Raw genomic sequence first — 27,723 nt, 5'->3', positions numbered from 1 at the left:
CCATACTAACGTTTAAAATCTATATAACTACAGTCAAGGATTGATATCTTCTTGTCCTATGAATCAGACAGATGGTGACTTTTACTGTTTTCTAACCTAATATTACACAGAAACAATGTCTAAGTATAGGACCATATAAAAGGCAAAACTAAAAACAGCTTTACTGTCTATGAGAAGCTTAACATAATAGGCACTCAACAAATATTAATTTAAATAATTATTTAAAATGTAAAACTTACAGAAGCAAGATGCTCAAAATACCAAGGCTTCCAGAAGATTATGTTTTTCTTAGTTTTGAACTACTACAAAATTAAGACTAATCTATATGCACACTTTTTAAATTTTATTTTTAAGTAATCTCTACACCCAAATGGGGCTCGAATTCATAACCTTGAGATCAAGAGTCACATGCTGTACTGACTGAGTCAGCCAGGTGCCCCTAATCGATATGCACACCTTAAACAATGACTGAAAACACCCTTACATTTTTCTCCTCCAGAAAGAAAGTGGAGATTTAAAAGTTCAAGACAGCCCTTACACCTCTGGAAAAAAGATTTTTCAAACTTCCTTTGAAAGACAAATCAAGATTACAATTTTTTAAATGTCATTCATCACTGGGCAATTACAAGAAAAATAATTTCCACGACGGGAAGCTTAAAACTAAAGTGCAAAGTTGACTTGAACAAAAACTCTTAAGTTGCTGAGTGTGAAATGGTTCTATAAATAAATATGTATGCAGAGTGAGTTAACAGACCGTTAAAACTTCATAAAGTTTCATTCACATGTGAAACTGATATGACACATATGCCACAAATCAGTATTTAAATGGTCTAGCTTTGATATTTTTTCCCTGACTTCACTGGATTATTAAGTGGAGGTGACATAGTTTAGTTTTCTACTCCCATATTCTCAACTTTTATTATGTGCTTCTGTGTCTTCTGGACAAAACTTAATTTCAATATTTCCTTGGCAATATATCTTAAAAATTCCAATTTCTCAGGCAAAGACATCCATGTAAACTTTTCACATTTTTCAAACTGTTCAAAATTGAAGGATAAAAATTAATCTAAATTATGAACCTACAAACACCAAATTAATTCAAAATATTGTAAAAGTGGAATGACAATTACATACTTACATTTTACTCAACTTTTCAAGTACGATGCGTTTTCTAATCTGGTTCTGAGAACTTGAATCTATCAGCGGAAAGGTGGGATCTTGCTGAATCACATTTTTAAACAAAACAAAGCAAAATCATAAACGTACATTCTTTCTCTGGTAAGAACAATAAACATTAAAACAAAAGTTTACACCTAGGGAATGGCAGAATAAAAACTAGACTTGAGAATTAGAAGATTTAAATTTGAGTATTGGTTCAGTCATTAGGTTGATGTAAACTTAAGTCCTATGCCTACTTTTGAGAGTGTTTTCTCATCTGTATAAAGGGATGCTCATACCTTCTTTATTAAATGAGAAAATGTACATGAAAGAAATTTGTAAACTGATAAATGCTATACAAATGTTGGAGATTAAAGTTTTAAAATTAGCAAATACTATAAATATATTATGGGGAATTCCACTTCTAGAAATGGCAGACAAGGTAATTCAAACCATTCCTCCTGCTGAGAACTGAAAAAACACTGGGAAAATACCCATATTTGTTTGAAAACATCAGAGAACTAACAAGGCAGTAAATAATTATGGCCAGAGATTCTAGAGAAGGTAATTCCAGAGAGGCAGTGACTAATTCCAAAAGAAGCAATTCAGATACTGAGAACTTGAGCATCTTCTAATAAGCATTAGAGCTTGGGGAATGCCGAGACTGTACTGACAACTCTCTCCCCCAAAGCCTGACTTAGAAGGACTACTAAGACTAAGAATGAATAGGAAACAGACTGGCTCTTACAGAGACTGAAGCCCAGCTTTAAATCATTTTAATCCATGACTGGATTAAGCAAGATGTGGGACAACTACAAATCATCTGCTAGAAGCCAACATAAATCTGTTTTAACTTCAGTCTCAAATTATCTGTAATTTTTAATATACAATGTTTGCCATATAATAAAGCAATAAGAAAACGAGACAACATGGTCAAATCTGAAACTTTAGCCCATGGAAAACAACCCCCAGGGAATCCAGACGATGAAGTTATCAGCTTTATTCAAAATAACTGTTGATGTATTTAAAGAAAAATGACAAGACTGAAAATTTCTGTAGAGAACTGAAAACTATATAAAAGAACCAAAGGAAAATTCTCAAACTGAAAAATACAGTATTCTTTTTTTTTTTAATTTACTTATTTTGAGAGAGAGCATGCATGCACATGTGATCAGGGGAGGGGCAGAGAGAGGGAGAGAAAATCTCAAGCAGGCTCTGTGCTGTGCTGTCAGCACAGAGCCTGACGTGGGGTTTGAACTCACAAACCAAGATCATGACCTGAACCAAATGAAATCAATGTTTAACTGACTAAGCCACCTAGGCATCCTGAAAAATACAGTATTCTAAAGTGATAACTTAATGAATATATTTAATAATATAGTAAAAAAGACTGAAGAGAGAATAGTGATTTAGAAATTATTCAGAATAAAGCACAGTCACACCTAACACCCCCTCCCACATACATACATAATACAAAGCGCAAAAGAATATGAGACATAGAAGATACAGTGGAAAAGATTAACGTGTCTTTAATTGGAGTACCAGACAGAGAGGAAAGGAAGAATGAGACAGAAGAAGTATCTGTAGAGATAATAATTGAGACTATTCCAAAACTGATAAAGAAACCAAATTAAGATTCAAGTATTACAAGTGCCAAAAGAATAAATACAATAATAATCACATGTAGGCCAAGCATTCTAAAATTGACAGTAACCAAAGACAAAAAAAATCTTAAAAGTGGCTAACAGAAGAAAAACAGTATTTTCAAAGAAGTAGCAATAAGAGAAATAAATGAAAGCCAAAGGACAAAGAAATATTTTCAATTGCCTGAAAAAAATGCTACTCTAGAATTCAATACCCAGAAAAATGTCCTTCAAAAATGAAAGTAAAATAAAGAATTTTCTGACAAAAACTGAGAAAATTTATCATTAGCAAACTGCACTAATCAAAATACAGGATATTCTTCAGGCCCAAGACAAATAATCTGTAATGGAAGAATAGAGATGCAGGAAGGAAAAACAATAGAAGAGTAATTAATTGGATAACTCCAACTGAATATTGACTATTAATAATCTTACACGATTTAAAATACTGAGACAAAGGGCGCCTGGGTGGCTCAGTTGGTTAAGTGTCCAACTTCGGCGCAGGTCATGATCTCATGGTTCATGGGTTCAAGCCCTGCATCGGGCTCTGTGCTGACAGCTCAGAGCCTGGAGCCTGCTATGGATTCTTTGTCTCCCTCTCTCTCTCCCCCTCCCCTACTTGTGCTCTCTCTCTCTCTCTCAAAGGTAAATAAACATTAAAAAAAATATATTAAAAAAATACAGAGAGAATAAAAATAGACAACGAGCACATAAGCAAAGAGAGAGTAAATAGAATTGAAGTTTCTAAGGGACTGTTAAGGAAGCAAAAAAAATTAACTTATATTAGACTTTTATAATAATTCAGTTAATTCAAGTTTTACTCTTTACAGTAACCACTTAATGATTAGTAAAATAACATTTAAAACAAGCTAACAGAGGGTAAACAATGAAATAATGATATTTAATTCAAAGAAAGAAAGGAGAGAAAGAACATAGAACAGGTGGGACAAGCAGAAAGCAATGAGTGGGATGAGATTTAAGCCCAAACATATCACTTAGGATACTGAATGTAAATAGGCTAAATTCTCCACATAATAAAGATTACCAGCCTAAGTAAAAGCGGATAGTCCTTGAAAATACTAATGAAGAATGCTAATGCCAGCAAAGTAGAGTAAAAGAGAAAAAAATCATCAATGTAGAGAAAAGTCACTCCATAATACTGAGGTTTGATTTACCAGGAAGACATAACAATCTTTTTTTTTTTTAACACCATATAACATGGTCTCAAAATACTAACAGTAAAATTCACTAAACTAAAAGGAGAAATAATCAAACCATAATTATGGTGACAGATTTTTGACCCATCTCTCCCATCTTTCTCAGTAACTAATGAACAACACCCCCACCCTGCAAAAATCAATAGTGCTTCTCAAACTTTAATGTAAACACATTTTCCCAAAGGAAAACAATGAAATCTGACCCATTCTCCTCATCATAAACAAAAATCAATTCCAGGTGAATTGCAGATCTAAATATGAAAGGAAAAACAAAGCTTCTAGAAGATGAAATAACCCGGGATAAACAAAGATTATTTTCTTAGAGAAGTCATTAAAGGCTACAATTAATAAACTGAACTCAAGATATCATTAATGAGAGTGAAAAGGCAAGTCTCAGAGTAGAAGACAATATTTGTAATACACCCAATTAAAAATGGGTTTGAATCCTGAATAAAGAATTCCTACAAAATCAGTAAGAAAAAAATACCTGGATATTCCTACAGATAAATGGGAAAAACACTTGAAAAGATACTTAACAAAAGAGGCAATCCAAAAGGTCAAAAAGCAAATGAAAAAGTGCACAACTCATTAATCATCAGACAAATGTATTATAACCAAAAAGTAATACCACCAGAAATGTGAAAAGTAACAATATCAAGTACTGGTAAAGAATGTGGAGTCATGGAAACTCTCATATAGTGGCAGTGGAATATAAACCTGCAAAACCATTTTGGAAAACTGTTTGGCATTATCCAGTATAGTTGCATATACACATATATTATGACTCCAAAATGATATACATACCCAACATAAATACCTATACCTTAGAAGAGAGATATAAACAAGAAAGCTCAGACACCACAGCCCCACACTGGAAAAGCCTAAATGCCCATTAATATGAATAAATTGGGATATATTTCTATAAGGGAATGCTATGCAGCAATGAAAGAATGAAGTATAGGCGCATGGAACAACATAAATAACTCACAAACATAATGTTGCATGAAATAAATTGAAAACCAAAGAATATATACTATGTGAATTCATTTAATACAGTTCAAAATTGGCAAAACTAATGTATGTTATTATAATAGTTATTCAATTTGGAAAGAGGATATAATCAGGAGGAGACATAGTTGGGCCTCTGTTTTACTCAAATTTCTTGGCCTGGGTAATGATTACAAGGCTGTGTCCTTTTGTGATAATTCAACGAGTTGTACACTTACTATCTGTATTTTACATGAACGAAAAAGTTTTAATGTTATGCAACAAAGGAATAGTCAATTTTCATTTTCTTTCTTAGGTATTTTTCCTGTTTAAAGCTTATAAACACAAAAATGATAAAACAAATGTTATATTAAGGTAGTTTATGCAGCTGAGTGACAGAGATCAGGTTTCTTCAAGCTGATTATAAAAGTTAGGAATACTGTCTAATAATACAGTTGAAGTGATTCAAAATATAGTACTAGGCTAGGTAGCATTCTATATAAGAAATTTCTGAACTTTTACTCTATCTCCACTTTCATCCTCTTTCTAAATCTCCAAATGTGTTCTTAAATTTAGAGCCACATTTACTCACAAATCTTTAGTAACAAAGTTTTGTCATAAAAATAAGGTTATCACGTACTCCTCTTCATGCCAAATAACTTCATTTCCCAAGCTACACATCAAACCAAAAACGGGTAAGAGAAATACTGAGAGAACCCCCCCAAGAGACATTTAGTCTCTACAGAGAATTACTATTTACTGAGCATCAATTTTATCTAAGGCACTGTGATAAATGCTTTACATACATTATTTTTTAAATTCTTAACAAGTGAGCAAGGAAAGCTATCAGACTCAAGAGACCAACTTTTCATACAGTAATAAATGGCATAGCTAATACTAAAACCTAGGTTTACCTGGTATGCTCTATTTTCTCTTATGTCCATTATTTCTCAATAAGTCTCCTTTACTATATTATTTTCATTAATATTATTTTAAATTGGCCTGCTTGCTAAATAATACCCAAATACTTTACCATTCAGCTAGTAAGTCTACTCCACTGTATACAGTTCTATTGGAAATAAAATACAAAGATATATACCCCATGCAGAAATTTGAAATACCAAAATACAAAGAATATTTGTTGGTACAAAAATAAATAAATAAACCTCTTCAGAGAGTCTACATATTATATGAAGAACTAGGTTTTAAAGAAAACTCTGTCCCCCAATTCTAGGCTATTTCTATACTGGAGAAAAATATTACACATTTGTGAAATTTTCTGGGGGCGAATTTCAACTTATTTGGAAAACAATTATGCCACTACTGGAGATGGCATTTAAAAAAATTTTTTTTTAATTAATTTATTTAGGGGCGCCTGGTGGCTCAGCTGGTTGAGCCTCTGACTTCAGTTTGGGTCATGATCTCATGGTTCGTGGGTTCGAGCCCCACGTTGGGCTCTGTGCTGTCAGCTCAGAACCTGAATCCTGCTTCGGATTCTGTATCTCTCTCTCTCTGGCCTTCCCTTGCTCAGGCTTTGTCTCTCTCTGTTGCAAAAATAAACATTAAAATAAATAAATAAAATTAATTTATTTTGAGAGAGAGAGAGATAGCACGAGCAGGGGAGGGGCAGAGAGAGGGAGAGACAGAGAATCCCAAGCAGGATCTGCACTGGCAGATGCAGGGCTCAAACCTATGAAACTATGTAATCATTACCACAGCCAAAACCAAGAGTCAGACCCTCAAATGACTGAGCCACCAAGGAGTCCCTAGGGATGGCATTTGAAAACAAAAAACTGAACTAAACAAACTTGAAAATTTAACAATTATTTCTTCAGTATTACTCCTGTTCCAAGGTTTGCTATGGTGAGTGTTTCATATGCTAGCAGCATAGAAAACTCATTATCGTTTTTTTTTTTTTAAGTCTATTTATCTTGAGAGAGAGGAAAAAAAAGCATGAGTGGGGGGAGGGGCAGACAGAGAGAGAGGAGAGAGAGAATCCCATACAAGCTCCAGGCTGTTATCCCAGAGCCTGACGCTGGGCTCGATCTCACAAACTGTGAGATCATTACCTAAACTGAAATCAAGAGTCCAATGCTTAACTGAATGAACCACCCAGGTGCCCCCAAAACCCATCATCATTAAGACATACCTCTTCTGAGTCTTGTGATTTGGTAGTTTCTTCATTCAAAACATATCGTCCTCTATAAAACTCCCTTATCCTTAGATTTAAGGTTTCAGTTTCTTTTTTCAAATTCTCATAACTTGGTAGTGGTTTACTGGCTGTATCTGAAGTCCTAAAAGGTAAAGACTCATCCAAGCTATTCTGAGATCCCTGCAGGGAAGGAGGATGTCTGTCTAGGTCACAGTCTATGTCATCTTCATCAAGTTCTTCTTCTTTAACCAGAGAGGCTGAAGAGAGTTTCAGACACAAAGAAGCATAATTCTGGCCATACAAAAACCTCAAAGTTTCTTCTGTCTTCCACTCAATCAAAGTCTCCTTCAGGACTTTAAGTAAGTTTGCCTTTGCAACTTCAGGGCACATCTGCACTGAATTAGAGGCTGATCTAGAAACCTGGTTTGATTTGGCAAACTTTCTCTTAAAATGCTCAGCACTTTTCTTACTTATGCCTACTAGAGTTACTTTTGAACTACTGTATTTATTTCCAGAATTTTCTGAAACTTCTACTTTTTCTTGCAAAGGACTATTTGGAGAAATCTGAGTACTTACTTTCTGTGAAGGAAGTTCACAAGCAGCAGCTTTCTCCTGACTATCTAATGTGCAATTGCCTAGCTGCTCAGAGACATCTATTACTGTCTGTTCTTTGTCTTCATGCTTGGAGTTAGCTTTATGGCTGGCTTTCTTTTTCATTATGCTTTTTTTGTGCAGCTTTGGACTTACACCCATTGCATCTACCAGTCTGTTTCCTGGTAGAATGGAGGAAACAAAGTCTTGCTCATTGTCACTGTTACTGTCACTATGAGTGCTAGAAGAACTAGATTCATAATGCTTCTCAAAATGGCCAGGATTGTCAATATCTGATGTTTTAATGGCCTTAGTGCATAGCTGTACTTCCTTTCCAGAATGGCCACTGTAGAAGGAAAGAAACAAAATAAATATAATGAAAAAGCAAAACGTCCCACAGTTATTTATATTTTGTAACTTTCAAGCATTGCCTATAGATTATATACATATATATCTATCTATATATCTATATGTATTTCCATAGATACACACATATACACATATACATGGTTTCGAAGAATGCTATATCATCTATGATTTCTCTGCATCTTATTTATTTGATATAATTCTACCATCCTCTTTCTTTTTTCCCGTTTTTTAAAGTGTTAAAGGAGTACAGCAAAAAGAAAAAAAAAAACCTTGATAATTTCATCCTACTGAATTATTTTGATTTTTGTTTGTTACATTTCTTTTTCTTTCTTTCTTTTTTTCTTTTTTTTAAACTCATGACCTGATGATCAAGACCTGAGCGGAGATCAAGAGTCGGACACTTAACCGAATGAACCACTCAGATGCCTCTGCCTGTTACTGTTCTGTGACTATTTTATATATACTTTTTAAAAAAAGGTTTTCTTTTGAAAACTTCATTCCTGCTTTCTCAAAAAAATGTATTACAGAAACTCTGTTTAGGTTTTGAAAGATAACAAGATAAAAAGACATGTTTAAACCTTTCCCAATTATGGTTGATAGTTATACAGAAAATTCCATAGATAAAAATCACAAGAAAGTCTTAGCAAAAAATAAAATTAATAAAGAAAATTAATATTTGTCAATGAAAGATATTGTATTTGAAAACCCAGAGTTATTATAGAATGCTAAAAATAAAAGACAGTAGTTTTCCCTTTGACTATGTTCCTTCAATTTTCATTTTTTAATTAAAAAAAATTTTTGTTTACTTATTTTGAGAGAGACAGAGAGAGGGAGAGAGGGAGGAGGGACTAAGAATGAGGAGAGAGAGAATCCCTCCACACTGTCAGCACAAACATGGGGCTTGATCCCACAAACCATGAGATTACCTGAGCTGAAACCAAGAATCGCACACTTAATCAACTGAGCAACCTAGGCGCCCTGCTTCAATTTTCAACTGGGTTTTAAAAATATTAAGAATTATGAAAAGGTGAAGGAAAAGAGTAGCTTTGTCTATACAAACCTGAGATAGGAAATGTTAGGTGAGAAACTACTCTCCAGCAAATGCACATATCAGAACTTTAAAAGAACTCTTTTAGGATAACAATTCTGTGTAAGTGGGGGCAGGGAATTGTGAGGGTATGTAGGAACTTTCTACTTTTCAAGCAATTTTTCTATACACTTAAAACTGCTCCCCCAAAAGGATATTCATTTTTTAAATGATTAAAAAAATAGACTAAAATAAAATAATGCAACATTAAAAAAAAAAAAAGCATGCTTGGTGGAAGTATAAAGAAAGAAAAAGAAAAACAGAGTTGAAAGTAAGGTTGTGGGGGCTTAGTCAGTTAACCGTCCAACTTAGGCTCAGGTCATGATCTCATGGTTGGTGCGTTCGAACCCTGTGTCAGGCTCTGTGCTGACAGCTAGCTCAGAGCCCAGAGCCTGTCTAAGGATTCTGTGTCTCCCTCTCTCTCTGCCCCTCCCTTGCTTGCACTTTCCTCTCTCTCTTTCAAAAATAAATAAAACATAAAAAAAAAAAACAAAACAAAACAGTAAGGTTGTGGATGGGAATAAAGAAAAGTTTATTCAGTATTAGATACCATTTTTTAGTTAGAATCTAACCTATATAGCCACGAGACTGTCTCTTGTACCTGAAATAAGCATAATGTTAAAAAAAATTAGAACAATTTGACTTTCATAGGTTTCATACTTTCTCTTGGAATTTTAAAGTAATTATATTTTTCTATATTACTTTGAAGCTATAAATTTAAAATATATATCAATAAATAAATATCTCTTACTTGTGCTCAATTCCATGTACTAAAATAGTGGCTAAAAACCAGGAAAAATTATGCTGATAAAAGATATAAGAATGTGTTTTGAGAAATAGTCACGATTGGGCAAGCAACACCACAAGAACAGTTAAGAAAAATATTACAACTTGGAATTTTTCTATTAATGCTTTAGACACTCTTCCAAATAATACATAATTGGCATATAAAGCTTTGAAATCCTATAAAATAAGACTAAAAAAACCTTTCAACAAATGTAATTGGCATAATCTAGTTGACAAAGAAGCACAGTATCTCAGATGGAAGCTATGTTTGTGTCGTATTTCAACAGGTTCAATTAGACTTCATTGTAGGAACAGCTGTACAATAAATCATACAGATCAAACACATCATCTTACTATCACAAAAGAAAAAGCTGTACAAGGCAAATATTTCTTTGTGTGGGCTAAAATGGGCACTTACCTCATGCATCAACACAGGAAGTCCAAAAGCTCGTATCACCTGGTTTACTCTTAATGTTTCTATTAACATAAATACATAGAAGGTAAGTAATACTGATTCAACCATACCTTTGTCCTTCCTGTAGCAGTTGAAAATCAGGATCCCTGTGACAAAACATAGGAATAAAAAAATTGAAGGCAACTGGTATGTCAAACATTTTCAAGTGTTTGTTATAACTATATTGGATAGAAAATATAATTAAAAGGAAACAGTTCATTTAAAGTTTTAAAGAAAAAATTGAAGAACAAAGTATTGTGAAACTCATCCATAAGAAATATGGATTAATCTGTTATCCAAAATTTGTTCATATTTTAGGACTAAGTTCAATTTCCATGAGTGTAATAAAGTTTTCCCTGACTAACCTGACTAAAGTAAATCACTCTCTCCTATGAGTTCCAGAGTCAGTATTATGTATTCAATTAATATATGTTAATCAGGTACTCCTCTATGGCTTAATACTAGAATTATTATCTAAAAGTCTTACTTTTCATATGTTTAAGTGTGGTTTCTTACCAAACTACAAGCTTCTTGAGGGCAGGAATTATGTACCACAATTCTCCTCTATTTCCTTTATATAGTCAATAAGAATTTTTGCTCTAATTTCTGAGAAAGCATTGTATCATAGTATGGATATGAACTATGTAGATCAGGTGATTGAATTCAATTCTAGGAACAATTTTTCTATGCAATACCAGAAATTACATTTGGCTGGGCATCATGGATATTTAAAAGACAGAGAGAAAAGCTCTTAGAAAGCCAATACAAAAAGGAACAAATAGCAAGTGATTCCAAGAGGACAAGAAAACTCTATAAAATATTTCTGAAGTGACTCAGGAAAAGTGACTTCTAAAGATTACAAAAATGGATTAAATAAAAGTGAATATACAGGGACACCTGGGTGGCTCAGTTGGTTAAGCAACTTCAGCTCAGGTCATGATCTCAAAGCTTGTGAGTTCAAGCCCCGCATCGGGCTCTCCACTCTCAGTGCAGAGCCCACTTTGGACCCTCTGTCTCCCTCTCTCTCTGCCCCCTCCTCCATTCTCTCTCTCTCTCTCAAAATAAACATTAAAAATTAAAAAAAAGAAAAATATACAAAGAAGAATACACAAAAAATGGAGTGATAATCCATGTTTATCAATAGGGAGACTCAATACTGTCAAGATGTCATTCTCAACTTGATCTACAGATTCAATGTAATCCCAATCAAAATCCCAGCAAGTTATTTGTGGATATCACAAATTGAGTGTAAAGTTTGGGAGGAGGCAAAAGACCAAGAATAGCTAACACAATAATGAAGAACAAAGTTGGAGAACTGACATTACCTGACTTTGAGACTATAACGCTACAGTAATGAAGACAGTGTGGTAGTGGTCAAAGAACAGATAAATAGATCACTGGAACAGAATAGAGAACCCAGAAATAGATGCACACAAATATATTCAACTGATCTTTGACAAAGCAGCAAAAGCAATATGAGGGAGAAAAGACCATTTTTTCAACAAATGGTACTGGAATACTGAGTATTCACATGTAAAGAAGTGAATCAAGGGGCACCTGGGTGGCTCAGTGTGTTGGGCCTCTCTGTTGATTTCAGCTCAGGTCACAATCCCAGGGTTGTGGGATTGAGCCCTGTGTTGGGCTCCGCACTGACTGCGGAGTCCACCTGAGATTCTCTTTCTCTCCCTCTGTCCCTCTCCACTGCTTGGACTTTGTCTCTGTCTCTCTCTCTCTAAAACAAACAAACAAACAAACAAACATACAAACAAACAAGTGAATCAAGACAAAGACTTATACCATTCACAAAAACTAACTCAAAATGGATCATAGAACTAAATATAAAACACAAAACTATACAAAACTCCAACAAGATAATATAGGAGAAACTAGATGACTTTTTAGATAGGACACCAAACACACAATCTATGACTGAAAAAACTGGTAAGCCAGGCTTCATTAAATTAAAAAAATTCTGCTTTGTGAAAGATATTGTCAAGAGAATAAAAAGAAAAACCAGATTAGGAGAAAATATTTGCAAAAGACATACTTGATAAAAGACTATTATCCAAAATATCAAATAACTCTTAAAAGTCAGTAAGAAAACACCTCAATAAAAATGGGTCAGAGACATTAAAAGACACCTCACCAAAGAAGATATAAAGATGGCAAGTAAGCATATGAAAAGATGCTCTACATTACATGTCATCAGCAAACTGCAAATTAAAAGAACAGTAAGATACCACTACACTTGTTAGTATAGCTAAAATACAGAACACTGACAACATCACATGCTAGTGAATGTTTGGAGCAAGAGAACTCTCATTCATTCCCGGTGAAAATGCAAAATGGTACAGCCACTTTGAAATACAGTTTGGTGATTTCTTTTAAAACTAAACATACTCTTACCATACAATCCAGAACTCTTACTCCTCGGTATTCACCCAAAGGAGTTGAAAATTTACATCTACATACCATTTGCACCTATGTGGATAGAACTAGAGGGTATTATGCTAAGTGAAATTAGTCAGAGAAAGACAAATATCACATGACTTCACTCATATGAAGAATTTAAGATACAAAACAGATGAACATAGGGAAGGAAAGCAAAAATAATATAACAACGGTGGGGGGGGAGACAAAACAGAAAACACTCTTAAATACAGAGAACAAACAGAGGGTTGGTGGAGGGGCTGTGGGAGGGGGGATGGGCTAAATGGGTAAGGGGCATTAAGGAATCTACTCTTGAAATCATTGTTGCACTATATGCTAACTAACTTGGATGTAAATTAAAGATAAACAAATAAATAAGAAAATTTACGTCTACACAAAAGCCTGCACACGGATGTTTACAGCAGCTCTATCCATTTTGCCAAAACTTAGAAGCAATTAAGATATCTTTCAGTTGGTGAACGGTTAAATAAACTGTAGTAAATTCAGACAACAGATTATTATTAAGCATTAAAAAGAAACTAGCCACCATCAACCTAGAAAAAGACAGGGAAGAAACTTAAATGCATATTACTAAGTGAAATAAGCCAGCCTGAAAAGAACATATTCTGTATAATTTTACTACCTAATATTCTGGGAAAGGTAAAACTATGGAGATAGTAAAAAGATCAGGGTTGGGGCGCCTGGGTGGCGCAGTCGGTTAAGCGTCCGACTTCAGCCAGGTCACGATCTCGCGGTCCGGGAGTTCGAGCCCTGCGTCGGGCTCTGGGCTGATGGCTCAGAGCCTGGAGCCTGTTTCCGATTCTGTGTCTCCCTCTCTCTCTGCCCCTCCCCCGTTCATGCTCTGTCTCTCTCTGTCCTCCAAAAAATAAATAAACGTTGAAAAAAAAAATTAAAAAAAAAAGATCAGGGTTTATGACAGGTGGGAGATGAATAAGTGGAGCACATAGGATTTTTATGACTATAAAATTACTCTGTATAATAATGTAATTAATGTTGGATTCAAGTCATTATATATTTGTCCAAACCCACAGAATGTACAAAGCTAAGAGTGAACTCTAATGTAAACTATGGGCTTTGGGTGATAATGATATGTCAATACAGGCTCATCAATTGTAACAAATGAGCAATTTTGTTGGGGGATGCTGATAATGAGGGAGGCTATACAAGGGTAGGGGTAAGGAGGGTATATGGGAAATCTCTGTACCTTCCTCTCCATTTTGCTATGAAGCTAATATTGCTCTAAGGAATAAAGTCTATTAATAGAAAAAAAAGTAAATATAAGAAACTAGACATACATGAAAGAGAAGCTAAGGCATTGAATATTAATCCCATTTAAAGGACAAAATAGGGTTCCAATGAAGGCCATGATATTTCAAAAAAGCATTTCAATTAAAAAAAGTTAAGCCAAATGGATAGATGGAACCACAGGTTATTCGAGTTATGACATTGAAAGGCTGCTAATCAAAAAATGTCAGTTAAAGATATTTTTCTATATAATTAAGCATCAGAGTTGACCACATAATACTGCCTAGATAATCCATTTATCTTGTGTTCAGTCTTAAGCAGAAGAGGCACTGCTATGAATGGACTCTCCTACCAATCCTCTCCTTAAGTTATGGAAGGCACCGCTAACTAATCAAGGCATTCTTTCCCATTATATTCCTTCTCAGCACCACACATCAGGAGACATATGGGATGAAACCAATATTTGCCATCCCTGCTTTAGAGATTCCCCTGTAGTTCAGGAATTCTCCAAGACCAATAATAAAAAATTTAGAAGGAAAGGCAAAATAAGACAATGGGCAATGAGCTGCCTGAGAATAAAATTTTAATCTATTTTTGTTTTTTTCCTTAGTCCCTCAGCCAATTGAGGCATATCCTTTCCCAATCACCCAATATTACCCTGTTTACACTACTTCTTCTACTCACTAAAACTCTAGTTATAGAAGCTACCTTGGGTTGGTGTTCCTCAAAGCAAAGGACACTACTTGGATGGTGACTAGCCTTGATTGCCCCAGGGGATATTTATAACTCTCATTAAGAGCTTTTTTGGCCTAAATAATATGCTAACTTTTACAACAGAGGATTTTATTGCCTCTCACAGGTACCTGTAGTTCTTTCATTCTTCCTATCCCACATCCCCATCCAAGTCTTCCTGGCTAAAATTGTCAAGGTTCAGTGCCTTGCAGCTGCCTGGCATTTAGTCCTATAGGGTCTGAGTATCTCTATAGGTAAGAAAATATGTATGGACAGTGATTCTCAATTGGACTCTTACACTCAACAGCTAACCTACAAATGCAGGGTATATATTCCAATATTCCTTCAAAAATAAAATTCTGAACTATTATATGTATGAATTATGCTGGGTATATTAAGTTATATAAAGAACAGGTTCTTATTCTTAAGGACGTTACAATTTAGTAGGAGAAAAACGCCTGTTCTAAGAGCTTCACAAAGGTTAATCCTCACAAGAATGAGTAGCTACAACTATTATTCCCATGTTACAGATAAAAAAATTTGAGTACTAAAAGAATAAGTAGTGGAAAGCCACACAACTGGTAAGTGGTAAAGCCAGAAATCAAATCAAGACAGCAGGGCTCTTAACTACATTTTGCATCATATAATTTCAAAGAATATATGTTAAGTATCATGAGAGATACATGAACTGCTACAACAAATTACAGAAGAAATAAAAATTGCTTGTTGAGCCAATGAAGAAAAGCTTTAGATTCAGTTGGGTCTATAAAGATTCATATAGTTTAAGGCTAACTCTATGGATCTGAGGTTTTACTCCATAAACCTCTCCCTTTTTCCTCTTGCCTTTTAGGATATTATCATACTTAAATCTATCTTGAGAAAATAAACACAGAAACTAACAAACCCTGTCCTTCAATCATACAGCTCCCCCCACTCCCTTTTTCATTGTAACCTTTCTTTATAGAAGTCTGCACTGGTTTTCAATTCCACATCTCCTATTCAATCATCACCCCTCTGCCTCCTGGAATCTGTATGCATTACTCTACTGAGATGTCTCTTGCTAATATTACCAATCACCATAGAAATGCTAAACTTAATGGATATTTTTCAGGGTTCTGTCCCTACCAACCTTTTTAAAGTAGAAGAAAAATAATCAACTTGAGAGGAGAGCTTGAAAGAGTGAGAAAATAGGAATAAATCATGAAGCAAGCCTTGGTGACAGAAGAAAAGAATCAGGAACATAGAAAGTATAAGCAATGAGGCAGAGAAACGAGAGAGGATAAGAAAATAACGTTGAAGGAAATTCTGCTGGATGCACTCAATCATTTAGTTAAGTGGTAGGTTAAATTATCTATAATGAGTTGGGGATTGGGTTCAAAGTTTAAGGAGAGAAGAAAATGTGTGAACTTATCAGAGAGTCAATAAGAAACAAAGAAAAAAACATGTGAACACATGAGTGAGATTACACAGAATAAAATGGAACAGGGCCAAAGGAATGGAAAGAGTGCATGAGGCTTTGGTGTCAGATCTGGGTTTAAATTCCAGATCTATATAAATGAGCCTAGTGTTCTGGGTTAGTCACTAAACCTCTGCGAGCTTCAGTTCCACCACCCATAAAATGAGTAATAACACTTCCAAGGGGTCTTGTAAGGACTGAGACAGCTTATTTAAAGCACTAATGTTTTAAATGAGACAGCTTATCTAAAGCGCTTGAGAACTTTACTCAATAAAGATCAGGAACCCAAGCACAGAAAAAAGGGTGAGTGAGGAGTTAAGATGGTAGAGGAATAGGGGGACCCTAAGCTTGCCTAGTACCTCAAACACAGCTAGATAAAAATCAAATCATTCTGAACACCCAAGAAATCAATCTGAGGACTGAGAGAACAAAACTGCAATTCTACAAGTAGAATTGTAGAAGGTAGAAGCTGCGGAGACTTGATTTGGGGGAGGTAAGAACTGCGGGTGCTGTGGAGGGGAAGGAGCCCTGCTTATATAGAGTACCACAAGGTATTAGAAGCAGTGGAGCCCAAAATCTGAAGTTGTAGAAGTCTGCCCACTACAGGGGTCCAGCCCGGTTTAGTGGTGCTCCTATGGTGAAGGAGAGTGGAGAACCGAGAGTGGACAGCATGGACTGAGGATCCCCTGGGTCACATGAGGAGAAACAGTTCCCCTCCACTCCCCTTGGGAGTGGCTGCAAGGCCTCTCCAGGGCCAGAAGAATGGATGGCACCAATGTGCTGTACTGTTGCCAGGCACAGCAGTGGAAACACTGGCTGAGGGCAGTGAATCTTTTTTTTTTTTTTTTTTTTTTTTTTTTAAATTTTATTTTGTATTTTTTAAATTTATTTTATATTTTTTAAAATTTACATCCAAATTAGTTAGCATATAGTGCAACAATGATTTCAGGAGTAATTCCTTAGTGCCACTTACCTATTTAGCCCATCCCCCCTCCCACAACCCCTCCAGCAACCTTCTGTTTGTTCTCCACATTTATGAGTCTCTTCTGTTTTGTCCCCCTTCCTGTTTTTATATTATTTTTGTTTCCCTTCCCTTATGTTCATCTGTTTTGTCTCTTAAAGTCCTCATATGAGTGAAGTCATATCATTTTTGTCTTTCTCTAATTTCACTTAGCATAATATTCTCCAGTTCCATCTATGTAGTTGCAAATGGCAAGATTTCATTCTTTTTGATTGCTGAGCAATACTCCATTGTGTATATATACATATACATATATACATATACATATACATATACATATACATATACATATGTATATACATATACATATACATATACGTATACCACATCTTCTTTATCCATTCATCCATCGATGGACATTTGGGCTCTATCCATACTTTGGCTATTGTTGATAGTGCTGCTATAAACATGGGGGTGCATGTGTCCCTTCGAGACAAGCACACCTGTATCCTGTGGATAAATGCCTAGTAGTGCAATTGGTGGGTCGTAGGGTAGTTCTGTTTTTAGTGTCTTGAGGAAGAGGGCAGTGAATCTTGATGCAGGCTTTCTGTTCTGCTTTGCCTAAGATCTGAACCACTGTGTGGTCGTGTGACTGCTGTCTTGGACAAGCTGGCAAATGGCAAAAGCATGGCAAGGCCCTCTTCCAGAGGAACAGCTTGGAGCCATGCCAACCAAGTCCCTAAAATTTGGAGTTTAGAAACCCAGCCATGGGCCTGAGACAAAACAACTTGGACATAAACAGGGTGAAGGCAGCCTGGGACATAAGGGAGATAATTGTGTTCTCTTCTGTGAGGGATTCCTGAAGAGTGGTGGGTGCAAGCTCTCTGCTCTGTGGATAAGAGAGCTGAGCAAACCCATTTTGCTCCCCCGTCCATCAGCACTGACTGACCTCAGTGAGCTAACCAGCACCACCAAGTAAAGACCTGAGCTGCTTACGCCAAGCCCCAGCCCTGCTGCACCCTGCTGTGCCCTGCAAGTGTATCTCAATGAGGGCAAGTTGGCCTGAGAAGCAGCACAGAAGCTGGCCCCAGAAGACCAGCACAAACCCCTCGTACACTCCCAACTCCACTGATCAAAGAATGCTGCAAAGCTTCAGCTCTAGGGGAAATAGGGTCTAGATTCCTTTTTATTTTTTTAATTTTAGTTTTATATGTATATATATATATTTATAATATATAAATTAGTTATATATATAATATATATAAATATATACTATAAAATAGAAATATATATATAACTATATAAATACAAATATTGCTTTTATTTTTAGATCTAGCTTCTTTTAACAAGCAGATCAAATCATATTTTGTCTGTACAAAATGACAAGATGTAGGAATACACCCCAAAAGAAAGAGCAGGAGTAGAAGTAACAGCCAGGGATTTAATCAATACAGATAGAAGATGTCTGAACTAAACAATTATAACAATTAAACAATTAAAACAATTAAAACAATTATAAGGGCACTAACTGGGTTTGAAAAAAGCATAGAAGACACTACAGAATCATTTACTGCAGACATAAAAGAACTAAAGTCCAATGAGGACAAAATTAAAAATGCTATAACCAGGATGCAAACCTGAATGGATGCCATAATACCAAGGATGAACAAAGCAGAAGAATGAATCAGTGATATAAAAGATAAAATCACAAAAAATAATGAAGCTGAAAAGAAGAGGGAAAAACAGGTACTGGATCACGAAGGTAGACTTAGGGAACTCAGTGACGTCTGAAAACATAATAACATTCATACCATAGGAGACTCAGAAGATGAAGAGACGGAAAAAAGGGGCAGAAGGTTTATTTGAGCAAATTATAGCTGAAAACTTCCCTAATCCGGGAAAGGACACGGACAATGAAATCCAAGAAGCACAGAGAACTCCAATGAAATTCAACAAAAGCTGGCAATCGCCAAGGTATATCATAGTCAAATTCACAAAATACCCAGAGAAGGAAAGAATCTCCAAAGCAGCAAGGGAAAAAAAAGTCCTTAAACAACAAAGGAATACAGATCAGGTTCGCAGTAGACTCATTCACAGAAACTTGGCAGGACAGAAGGGATGGCAGGATATATTGAACATGCTAAATGGGAAAAATGTGCAGCCAAGAATACTTTATCTAGCAGGCCATCATTCAGAATGGAAGGAGAGATAAAGAGTTTCCCAGAAAAACAAAAACTAAAGTTTGTGACCAGTAAACCAGCCCTAGAAGATATATTAAAGGGGACTCTTTGGGGGGAAAAAAGACCAAAAGCAACAAAGACTAGAAAGGAACCGAGAATATCACCAGAAACACCAGATTTACAGGTAACACAATGGCTAAATTCATATTTTTCAATATTCACCCTGAATGTAAGTGGACCAAATGTTCCAATCAAAAGATACAGGGTATCAGAATGGATAAAAAAAAAAAAAACAACAAGATCCACCAGGGGGGTGCCTGAGTGGCTCATTCGGTTAAACGTCTGACTTCAGCCTAGGTCATGATCTCACCATTCCCGAGTTTGAGCCCTGCATCAGGCTCTGTGCTGAAAGCTTGGAGCCTGGAGCCTGTTTCAGATTCTGTCTGTCTGTCTGTCTCTCTCTATCCTTCCCCACTTGTGCTCTGTCTGTCTCTCTCTCAAGAACAAACATTGAAAAAGTTAAAAAACAAAAAACAAAAAACAGAACAAGACCCACCTATATGCTGCCTACAAGAGCCTCATTTTAGATCTGAAGACACCTGCAGATTAAAAATTAGGGGATGGGGAATATTTATCATGCTAATGGACATCAAAAGAAAGCTGGAGTAGCCATACTTCTATCAAAAAAAACTAGATTGTTTATTCCTCCAACTTGGGAGGCAATTATATATATATATATATATATATATATATATATATATATATATACACAATTCAATATATATAAATCAATTAATATATAAATATATATAAGTCAATTAATATAGAAATATATAAGTCAATTAGTAACAAGCATATATAAATATATATCAATAACAAATTTATAAATCAATTAATAACAAGCATAAAGAAACTCACCAATAACAATACAATAGTAGTAGGGGACTTTGACCCACCCCCCCCCACTTACACCACCGGACATATCATTCTACACAGAAATTTAACAAAGAAACAATGGCTTTGAATGCACCCCAATGCACTTAACAGACATTCAGAACATTTTATCCTAAAGCAGCAGAATATACCTTCTTTTTGAGTGCACATGGAACATTCTCCAGAACAGATCACATACTGGGTCCAAAGCAGCCCTTAACAAGTACAAAGAGATCAAGATCATTCCATGCATATTTGTAGACCTCAACACAATGAAACATGAGATCAACCACAAGAAAAAATTTGGAAGTACCACAAAATACATGGAGGTTAAAGAACATCCTATTAAACAATGAATGAGATAACCAGGAAATTAAAGAAGAAATAAAGAAATACATGGAAGCAAATGAAAATGAAAACATAACAGTTCAAAACCATTGGGATGCAGCAAAAGTGGTCATAAGAGGGAAGTATACTGCCATACAGGACTACCTCAAGAAATAAGAAAAGTCTCAAAACAGACCTAACCACATACCTAAAGGTGCTAGAAAAGGAAAAGCAAATAAAGCCAAAAGCCAGCAGAAGGGAAATAATAAAGATCAGAGCAGAAATAAATGATATAGAAACAAAAAGTAGAACAGATAAATGAAACTAGGAGCTTGTTCTTATCAAAGCCAGACTTATCAAAAAGAGAAAGGACCCAAATAAATAAAATCATGAATGAAACAGGAAAGATCATAACCAAAACCACAGAAAAAGAAATAATCATAAGAGATTATGAAAAATTATATGCCAACAAATTGGGCAAAACCTAGAAGAAATGGACAAATTCCTAGAAACATAGAAACTACCAAAACCGAAACAGGAAGAAATAGAAAATTTGAACAGGCCCATAACCAGCAAAGAAACGTAATCAGTAATGAAAAATCAATACACAAAAGTCCAGGGCCAGATGACTTCCTAGGGGAATTCTACCAGACATTTAAAGAAGAGTTAATACCTATTCTTCTCAAATTGTTCCAAAAAATAGAAATGAAAGGAAAACTTCCAAACTCATTCTACGAGGCCAGCAATACCTTAATTCCAAAACCAGACAAAGAGCCCACTAAAAAGGAGAATTACAGGCCAATATCCTTGATGAACATGTATGCAAAAATTCTCAAAAAGATACTAGCAAATCAAACCCAAGAGTACATTAAAAGAATGTGTGATTTATTCCTGGGCTGCAGGAAGTGTGATTTATTCCTGGGCTGCAGAGATGGTTCAATATTTGCAAATTACTCAACGTGATACACGATGTTAATAAAATAAAGGATAAGAACTGGGGCGCCTAGGTGGCTCAGTCCGTTAAGCATGACTTCAGCTCAGGTCATGATCTCACAGTTCGTGGGATCGAGCCTCATGTCAGGCTCTATGCTGACAGTGCAGAGCATACTTGGGATTCTTTCTTTCTATCTCTGATCCTATCCCACTTGCATGCTCTCTCCCAAAAGTAAATAAACTTAAAAAAAAAAAAAAGGATAAGAACCATATTATCCTCTCAACAGATGCAGAAAAAGCATTTGACAAAATAAATACAGCATCATTCTTTATAAAAAACCTTCAACAAAGTAGGAATAGTGGGAACGTAACTTAAAATCAGAAAGGCCATATACAAAAGACCCACAGCTTATATCATCCTCAATGGGGAAAAACTGAGAACTTTTCCTCTGTGGTCAGGAATAAGACAGGGATGTCCACTCTCACCATTACTACTTAACAAAGTACTGGAAATCTTAGCCTTAGCAATCAGACAACAAGAAAAACATCAACAAGAAAGGCATCACAATCAGCAAGGAAGAATCAAACTTTCACTATTTGTAGATGACATCATATTCTATGTAGAACCTGAAAGACTACACCAAAAAATTGCTAAACTGATACATGAATTCAGCACAGTCATGGGATATAAAAATCAATGTACAGAAATCTGTTGCATTAATACATATACCAATAATGAAGCAGCAGAAGGAAAAATCAAGGAATCTATCCCATTTACAATTGCACCAAAAACTATAAGATACCTAGCAATAAACCTAACCAAAGAGGGGCACCTGGGTGGCTCAGTCGGTTAAGTGTCCGATTTCAGCTCAGGTCATGATCTCGCAGATTGTGGGTTCAAGCTCTGTGTCAGGCTCTGTGTTGACAGTGTGGAGCCTGGAGCCTGCTTCAAATTCTGTGTTCCCCTTCTTTCTCTGCCTCTCCTCTGCTCACACTCCCTCTCTCTCTCTCCCTCTTCCTCTCTCTCTCAAAAATAAACATAAAAAAAAAAAATTTTAACCTAACCAAAGAGGTAAAAGGTCTGTACTTTGAAAACTATAGAAAACTTATGAGGGAAACTAAAGAGGACACGAAAAAATGGAAAAACATTCCATGCTCATGGACTGGAAGAATCACACATTGTTAAAATGTCTATATTGCCTAATGCAATCTACACATTTAATCTTTATCAAAATTCCACCAGGATTTTTCATAGAGCTAGAACAAACAATCCTAAAATTTGCATGGAACCACAAAGGCTCCAAATAGCCAAAGCAATCTTGAAAACAAAAAGCAAAGCTGGAGGCATCACAATTCCTTATTTTAAGCTACATTACAAAGCTGTAGTCATCAAGACAGTATACTACTGGCACAAAACCAGACATATAGATTAAGAGAACAGAATAGAAAACCCAGAAAAGAACCTGCAACTACATGGTCAACTAATCTTCAACAAAGCAGGAAAGAATATTCAATGGAAAAAGGACAATCTCTTCAACAAACGGTGTTGGGAAAGTTGGATAGCAACATGCAGAAGAATAAAACTAGACTAATTTTACACCACACACAAAAATAAATTCAAAATGGATGAAACACCTAAAATGTGAGACAGGAAACCATCAAAATCCTAGAGGGGAACACAGACAGCAACCTCTTTGACCTCGGCCGGAGCCACTTCTTACTAGACACATCTCCAGAGGCAAGAGAAACAAAAGTAAACATGAACTAGTGGGACTTTATCCAGATAGAAAAGCTTCTGTAAAGGGAAGAAAACAACAAAACTAAAAGGCAGCCTACAGAATGGGAGAAGATATCTGCAAATGACCTATTTGAGAAATAGTAATCAAAATCTATAAAGAGCTTCTCCAACTCAACACCCAAAAAACAAATCATCTAGTGAAGAAATGGGCAGAAGACGTGAACAGACATTTTTTCAAAAAAGACATCCAAATGGTTGACAGACACATGAAAAGATGCACAACATCACTCATCAGCAGCAAATCAAAACCACAATGAGATACCACTTCACACCTGTCAGAATGGCTAAAATTAATAACAAGAAATAACAGGTATTGGCAAGGCTGCAGAGAAAGGAAAACCGTCTTGTACTGTTGGGAATGCAATCTCGTACAGCCACCCTGGAAAACAGTATGGAGGTTCCTCAAAAAGGCAAAAACAAAACTACCCTATAATCCAGCAATCACATTACTAGGCATTTATCCAAAGGATACAAAAATACTGACTTGAAGGGGTATATGCACCCTGATGTTTACAGTAGCATTATCAACAATAGCCAAACTATGGAAAGAGCCCAAATGACTACTGAAGACTGATGAATGGATAAAGGAGATCTGGTATACGTATATATACAAAGGAATATTACTCAGTTATCAAAAGAGTATTTTGCCATTGGCAACAAGTGGATAGAGCTAGAGTATGTTACACTAAGCGAAATTAGTCAGAGAAAGACAAATACCATATGATTTCACTCATAAATGGAATTTAAGAAACAAAACAGATTAACATAGGAAGGGCGGGGGAGAAGACAAAAAGAGAGAATGAAGCAAACCATAAGAGACTCTTAACAATAGAGAACAAACTAAGGGTTGATGGTGGGGACGTGGATTAGATGGGTGATGGGTATTAGGGGCACTTGTTATAATGAGCATTGGGTGTTATATGTAAGTGATAAATCACTGAATTCTATTCCTGAAACCAATATTGCACTCTATGTTAACTAACTAGAATTTAAATAAACATTTTAAAAGAAAAAAAAAAGATGACTGTCACTTGGGAAGGTAGACATGGTAGAAGGTTAAGGGAGAAAGAATCTGGGATTGTTTGAATGGACAATACTCTAACTGCTGACTGTGGAGCTCAAGAAAACAAATTTAATGAAAGTCTGTCCAACCTAGAAGAATAGAGCTAAGGTAGAGACAGGAGGTCAAAATGAGGTTACAAAGCATACTCAAGAGTGATAGCTGTAGATGAGATAGAGGTTGTGGTCACAACGGGAAGCTCTTATTTCAAGATCTTGGAGGTAGAATAGCCCATGTAAGAGTAAGTCTATGTATGGCTGAATTAAGAGATAATCAAAATGTAAACACTATTCTGAATCATGAATGCAGTTTAAGATAATTTTATGAGAAAACCCAGCTACATAACAACATTTAAGGAAAAACACTTAAGAATTAAGAAAAAAAAAAAAACCCTCAATTTCTAAAGGTAAGGGGAAAGCCAGAATATACAAACTGCCTACCATATGGTAGGTGGCCTTGGCTTGCTTTCTTTTTTTTTTTTTTGTGGTGTAATATACATTACATAAAATTTACCATTTAAACCATTTTTAATTATAGTTCAGTGGCATTAAGTACATTCGTATTTTTGTACAACTATCACCATCATCCATTTCCAGAATATTTTCATCTACCCACACTTTGTCCTAGCTGTTTTTTATACAACTTCACTTAATCCTCATATAACTTATGGCTTTTTTTTCTTTACAGATGAGGAATCTAAAGTTTTGAGAGGTTAAGCAATTAACTAGTAAATCTAGGATTCGAATTTGGATCTTTCAAAGTTCAAGCTCTTTCTACAACATGCTGCCTATAAAATCAGAAAAAGGACTTTAAAAAGTTGTGAGGGTACTACCTTTGTTTAATCTTTCTCATAGGAACTCAATATACTTTACAAGTGACTATTTTCCCCTCCTTTGTTTCATTTTTCTTACTTCAGGTAAAGAAAACTATATTGAACATTGTTTCTAGATATTTGATGAGTAATCTTAACAGTCTCCCTGATACCCAGTCTGTAAAATGGAGAATAATATGTGACACTAAAATAAATTAGATTGGCACTTAATAAGGTTATTAAATGAAAGGTTCAATATAAAAATTCAGTTTTATTGTTTTGCTATAGCTGTTTAGAAAGAATGAGGCACTAAGTTATATTGCATTCTTTTCTATCCTTAAATGAAATTCAAAAGCTATTTGTTAAAAGTGCCCTGTCTCTTTTCAAAACGTTTTAATGTTTATTTTTGAGAGAGAGAGAGAGAGAGAGAGAGAGAGAGAGAGAGAGAGAGGGAGAGAGATTGTACAAGTGGTGGAAGGACAGAGAGGGAGACACAGAATCTGAAAGCAGGCTCCAGGCTCTGAGCTGTCAGCTGAGAGCCCCATGCAAAGCTTAAACCTGTGAACTATGAAATCATGACCTGAGCTGAAGTCAGACACTTAACCCACTGAGCCACCTAGGTGCCCCTCTTTTTTTTTTTTTAAGTTTATTTATTTATTTGGAGGGAGAGAGGGCACATGGGAGAGAGAGAGAGCGCGCGCGCGCGGGAGAGAGAACCCAGAGCAGGCGCCACACTGTCAACACAGAGCTCAGCGCAGGGCTCGAACTCACGAACTGTGAAATCATGACCTGAGCCAAAACCAAGAGTCGGATCCTTAACCGACTGAGCCACCCAGACACTGCAAAAGTGCCATTTCTTTTTGTTCTATGTATCTTCCATTCCCCTCGAAGTTGACATTGCCCCGGATTATTCTCAATCTGATAGGACCTCAACTTAAAAAAAAATAATCATGTTAATTAAAGAATACCTTCAAACTGCTTCTTCATAAACATTTTAATGTTATTTTCACCGAAGTATAAATTACATGATTAACTGCAACTTTAGCAATATAAATCTAAAACTAGAAATAACTTGTGCCAAATAACCTTGTGTGTATATATGCACATATATGTGTTTGTATCACTCAGAATATGTGTACTATACATAAACCAACAAAAACAGCAGGCTACAATTCCCCCCTGTGGTGGAAATTTTTCAAATATAATATGAGACATGTTAAAACCTCTTTAAGACAAGTTTTTATTCTGTACACCCAGCAACAGAAGTGGCTGTTCAGGAAGAGGTTAGAGAAGTTGTTCTGCAGAGGTTTTTGGCTTCCGCACCTCTGAGATTATACTGTTTATTGCCAAGAAGCATGTGTGAAAATCCCCTACTCTGGGCCACATGATGGCGCTTTTAGCTCTGTCAGCATTAGCCATTCACCCCATTTTGATCTTTTAAACTATAATTTGATTCTCAACATTTGTCCTTCCATCTTAGTTTTAACTCCTGATTTTTTAAGTTACAAAGAAACCGCTTTCCTTCAAAGATTTGTCAGAGCCTGTAGTGAACAAAACAGGATTTATAAATGGAACTATATGACTATCTAAATGAGCGTACTGTCTAAGAGGAACAAATATGTGGTCTGTCTCTGGCCACCAAGTGGGTGAAAAATTTCTAACTCACAACATGAGATGCATCATACTGCGTCATGACCCAGTCCATCTAGGTCAATGTTCTGTCTCTGACACGGCATCAGGAGACATTTTGGGAGAAGCACTGCTGTTCTTCATGACATTGAAGATACACTCCACATATTTTTTCATATCTTAATAATAAAAATGAGGGACTTGAAAACCTCTAAGGCACCTTCTGACTCCAAAGCCTCAATAGAAGTATGGAGCTAGAATTCATGAATTTCTCTATATCCTTCTTAAAGCTACTTACACATTTTAAGCAATGAGATACACAGCCTTCTATGGTATAAAATAGTATCTTAGCAGTGTTAAGGGACACTAAAGATTTTAGTATTTTGGAGTCTGGTGAATAAATTTATATTAGCTTTCATAACAATATAAGACTAAATTGAGTCAAATTCAACATTCTGTTTCCAAAGAGTATGGAAGATCATAGTGTCCCTGAAGATGCCAACTTCAAGTTGTTCTGAACATGCTATAATATATTCCTGGGTTTCTTCATAATTTAAGAACTCTGTTCCAATCTTTCATCAGCCTTTATCTTTATAGACTGAAGAGTTCAAATTATTCAAGTCAGTAACATTTATTCTAAATTCTTAAATGAGACAGACTTCCCGACAAAATTTTCCCAGTCTTATGCTTACAATTTTAATTTTCACCACTTTTTATAAATAAGACATTTCCTATCTAGGAAACTTTCACTACAGTAGCAGTT

The 27,723-nt window shown here is 35.6% G+C and overlaps 1 protein-coding gene across 3 annotated transcripts in view; it reads right to left on the bottom strand.

The window, feature by feature from the left end:
- Window positions 1-27,723, bottom strand: part of RPAP2 (RNA polymerase II associated protein 2) — a 98,675-nt gene that overhangs the window by 51,661 nt on the left and 19,291 nt on the right. For all 3 annotated transcript variants that reach the window (XM_011284871.3, XM_045036185.1, XR_006584548.1), the window contains exons 7-9: window positions 10,516-10,551; window positions 7,155-8,094; window positions 1,139-1,221 (exon numbers count right to left, since the gene is read on the bottom strand). In XM_011284871.3, the coding sequence (XP_011283173.1) occupies window positions 1,139-1,221; window positions 7,155-8,094; window positions 10,516-10,551 (1,059 nt within the window). The remainder of the gene's footprint in view (window positions 1-1,138; window positions 1,222-7,154; window positions 8,095-10,515; window positions 10,552-27,723) is intronic.

This window comes from Felis catus, chromosome C1 (genome assembly GCF_018350175.1).
Source record: "Felis catus isolate Fca126 chromosome C1, F.catus_Fca126_mat1.0, whole genome shotgun sequence".
Classification (NCBI taxonomy): domain Eukaryota; kingdom Metazoa; phylum Chordata; class Mammalia; order Carnivora; family Felidae; genus Felis; species Felis catus.
This window is presented reverse-complemented; position numbering and strand designations above follow the sequence as displayed.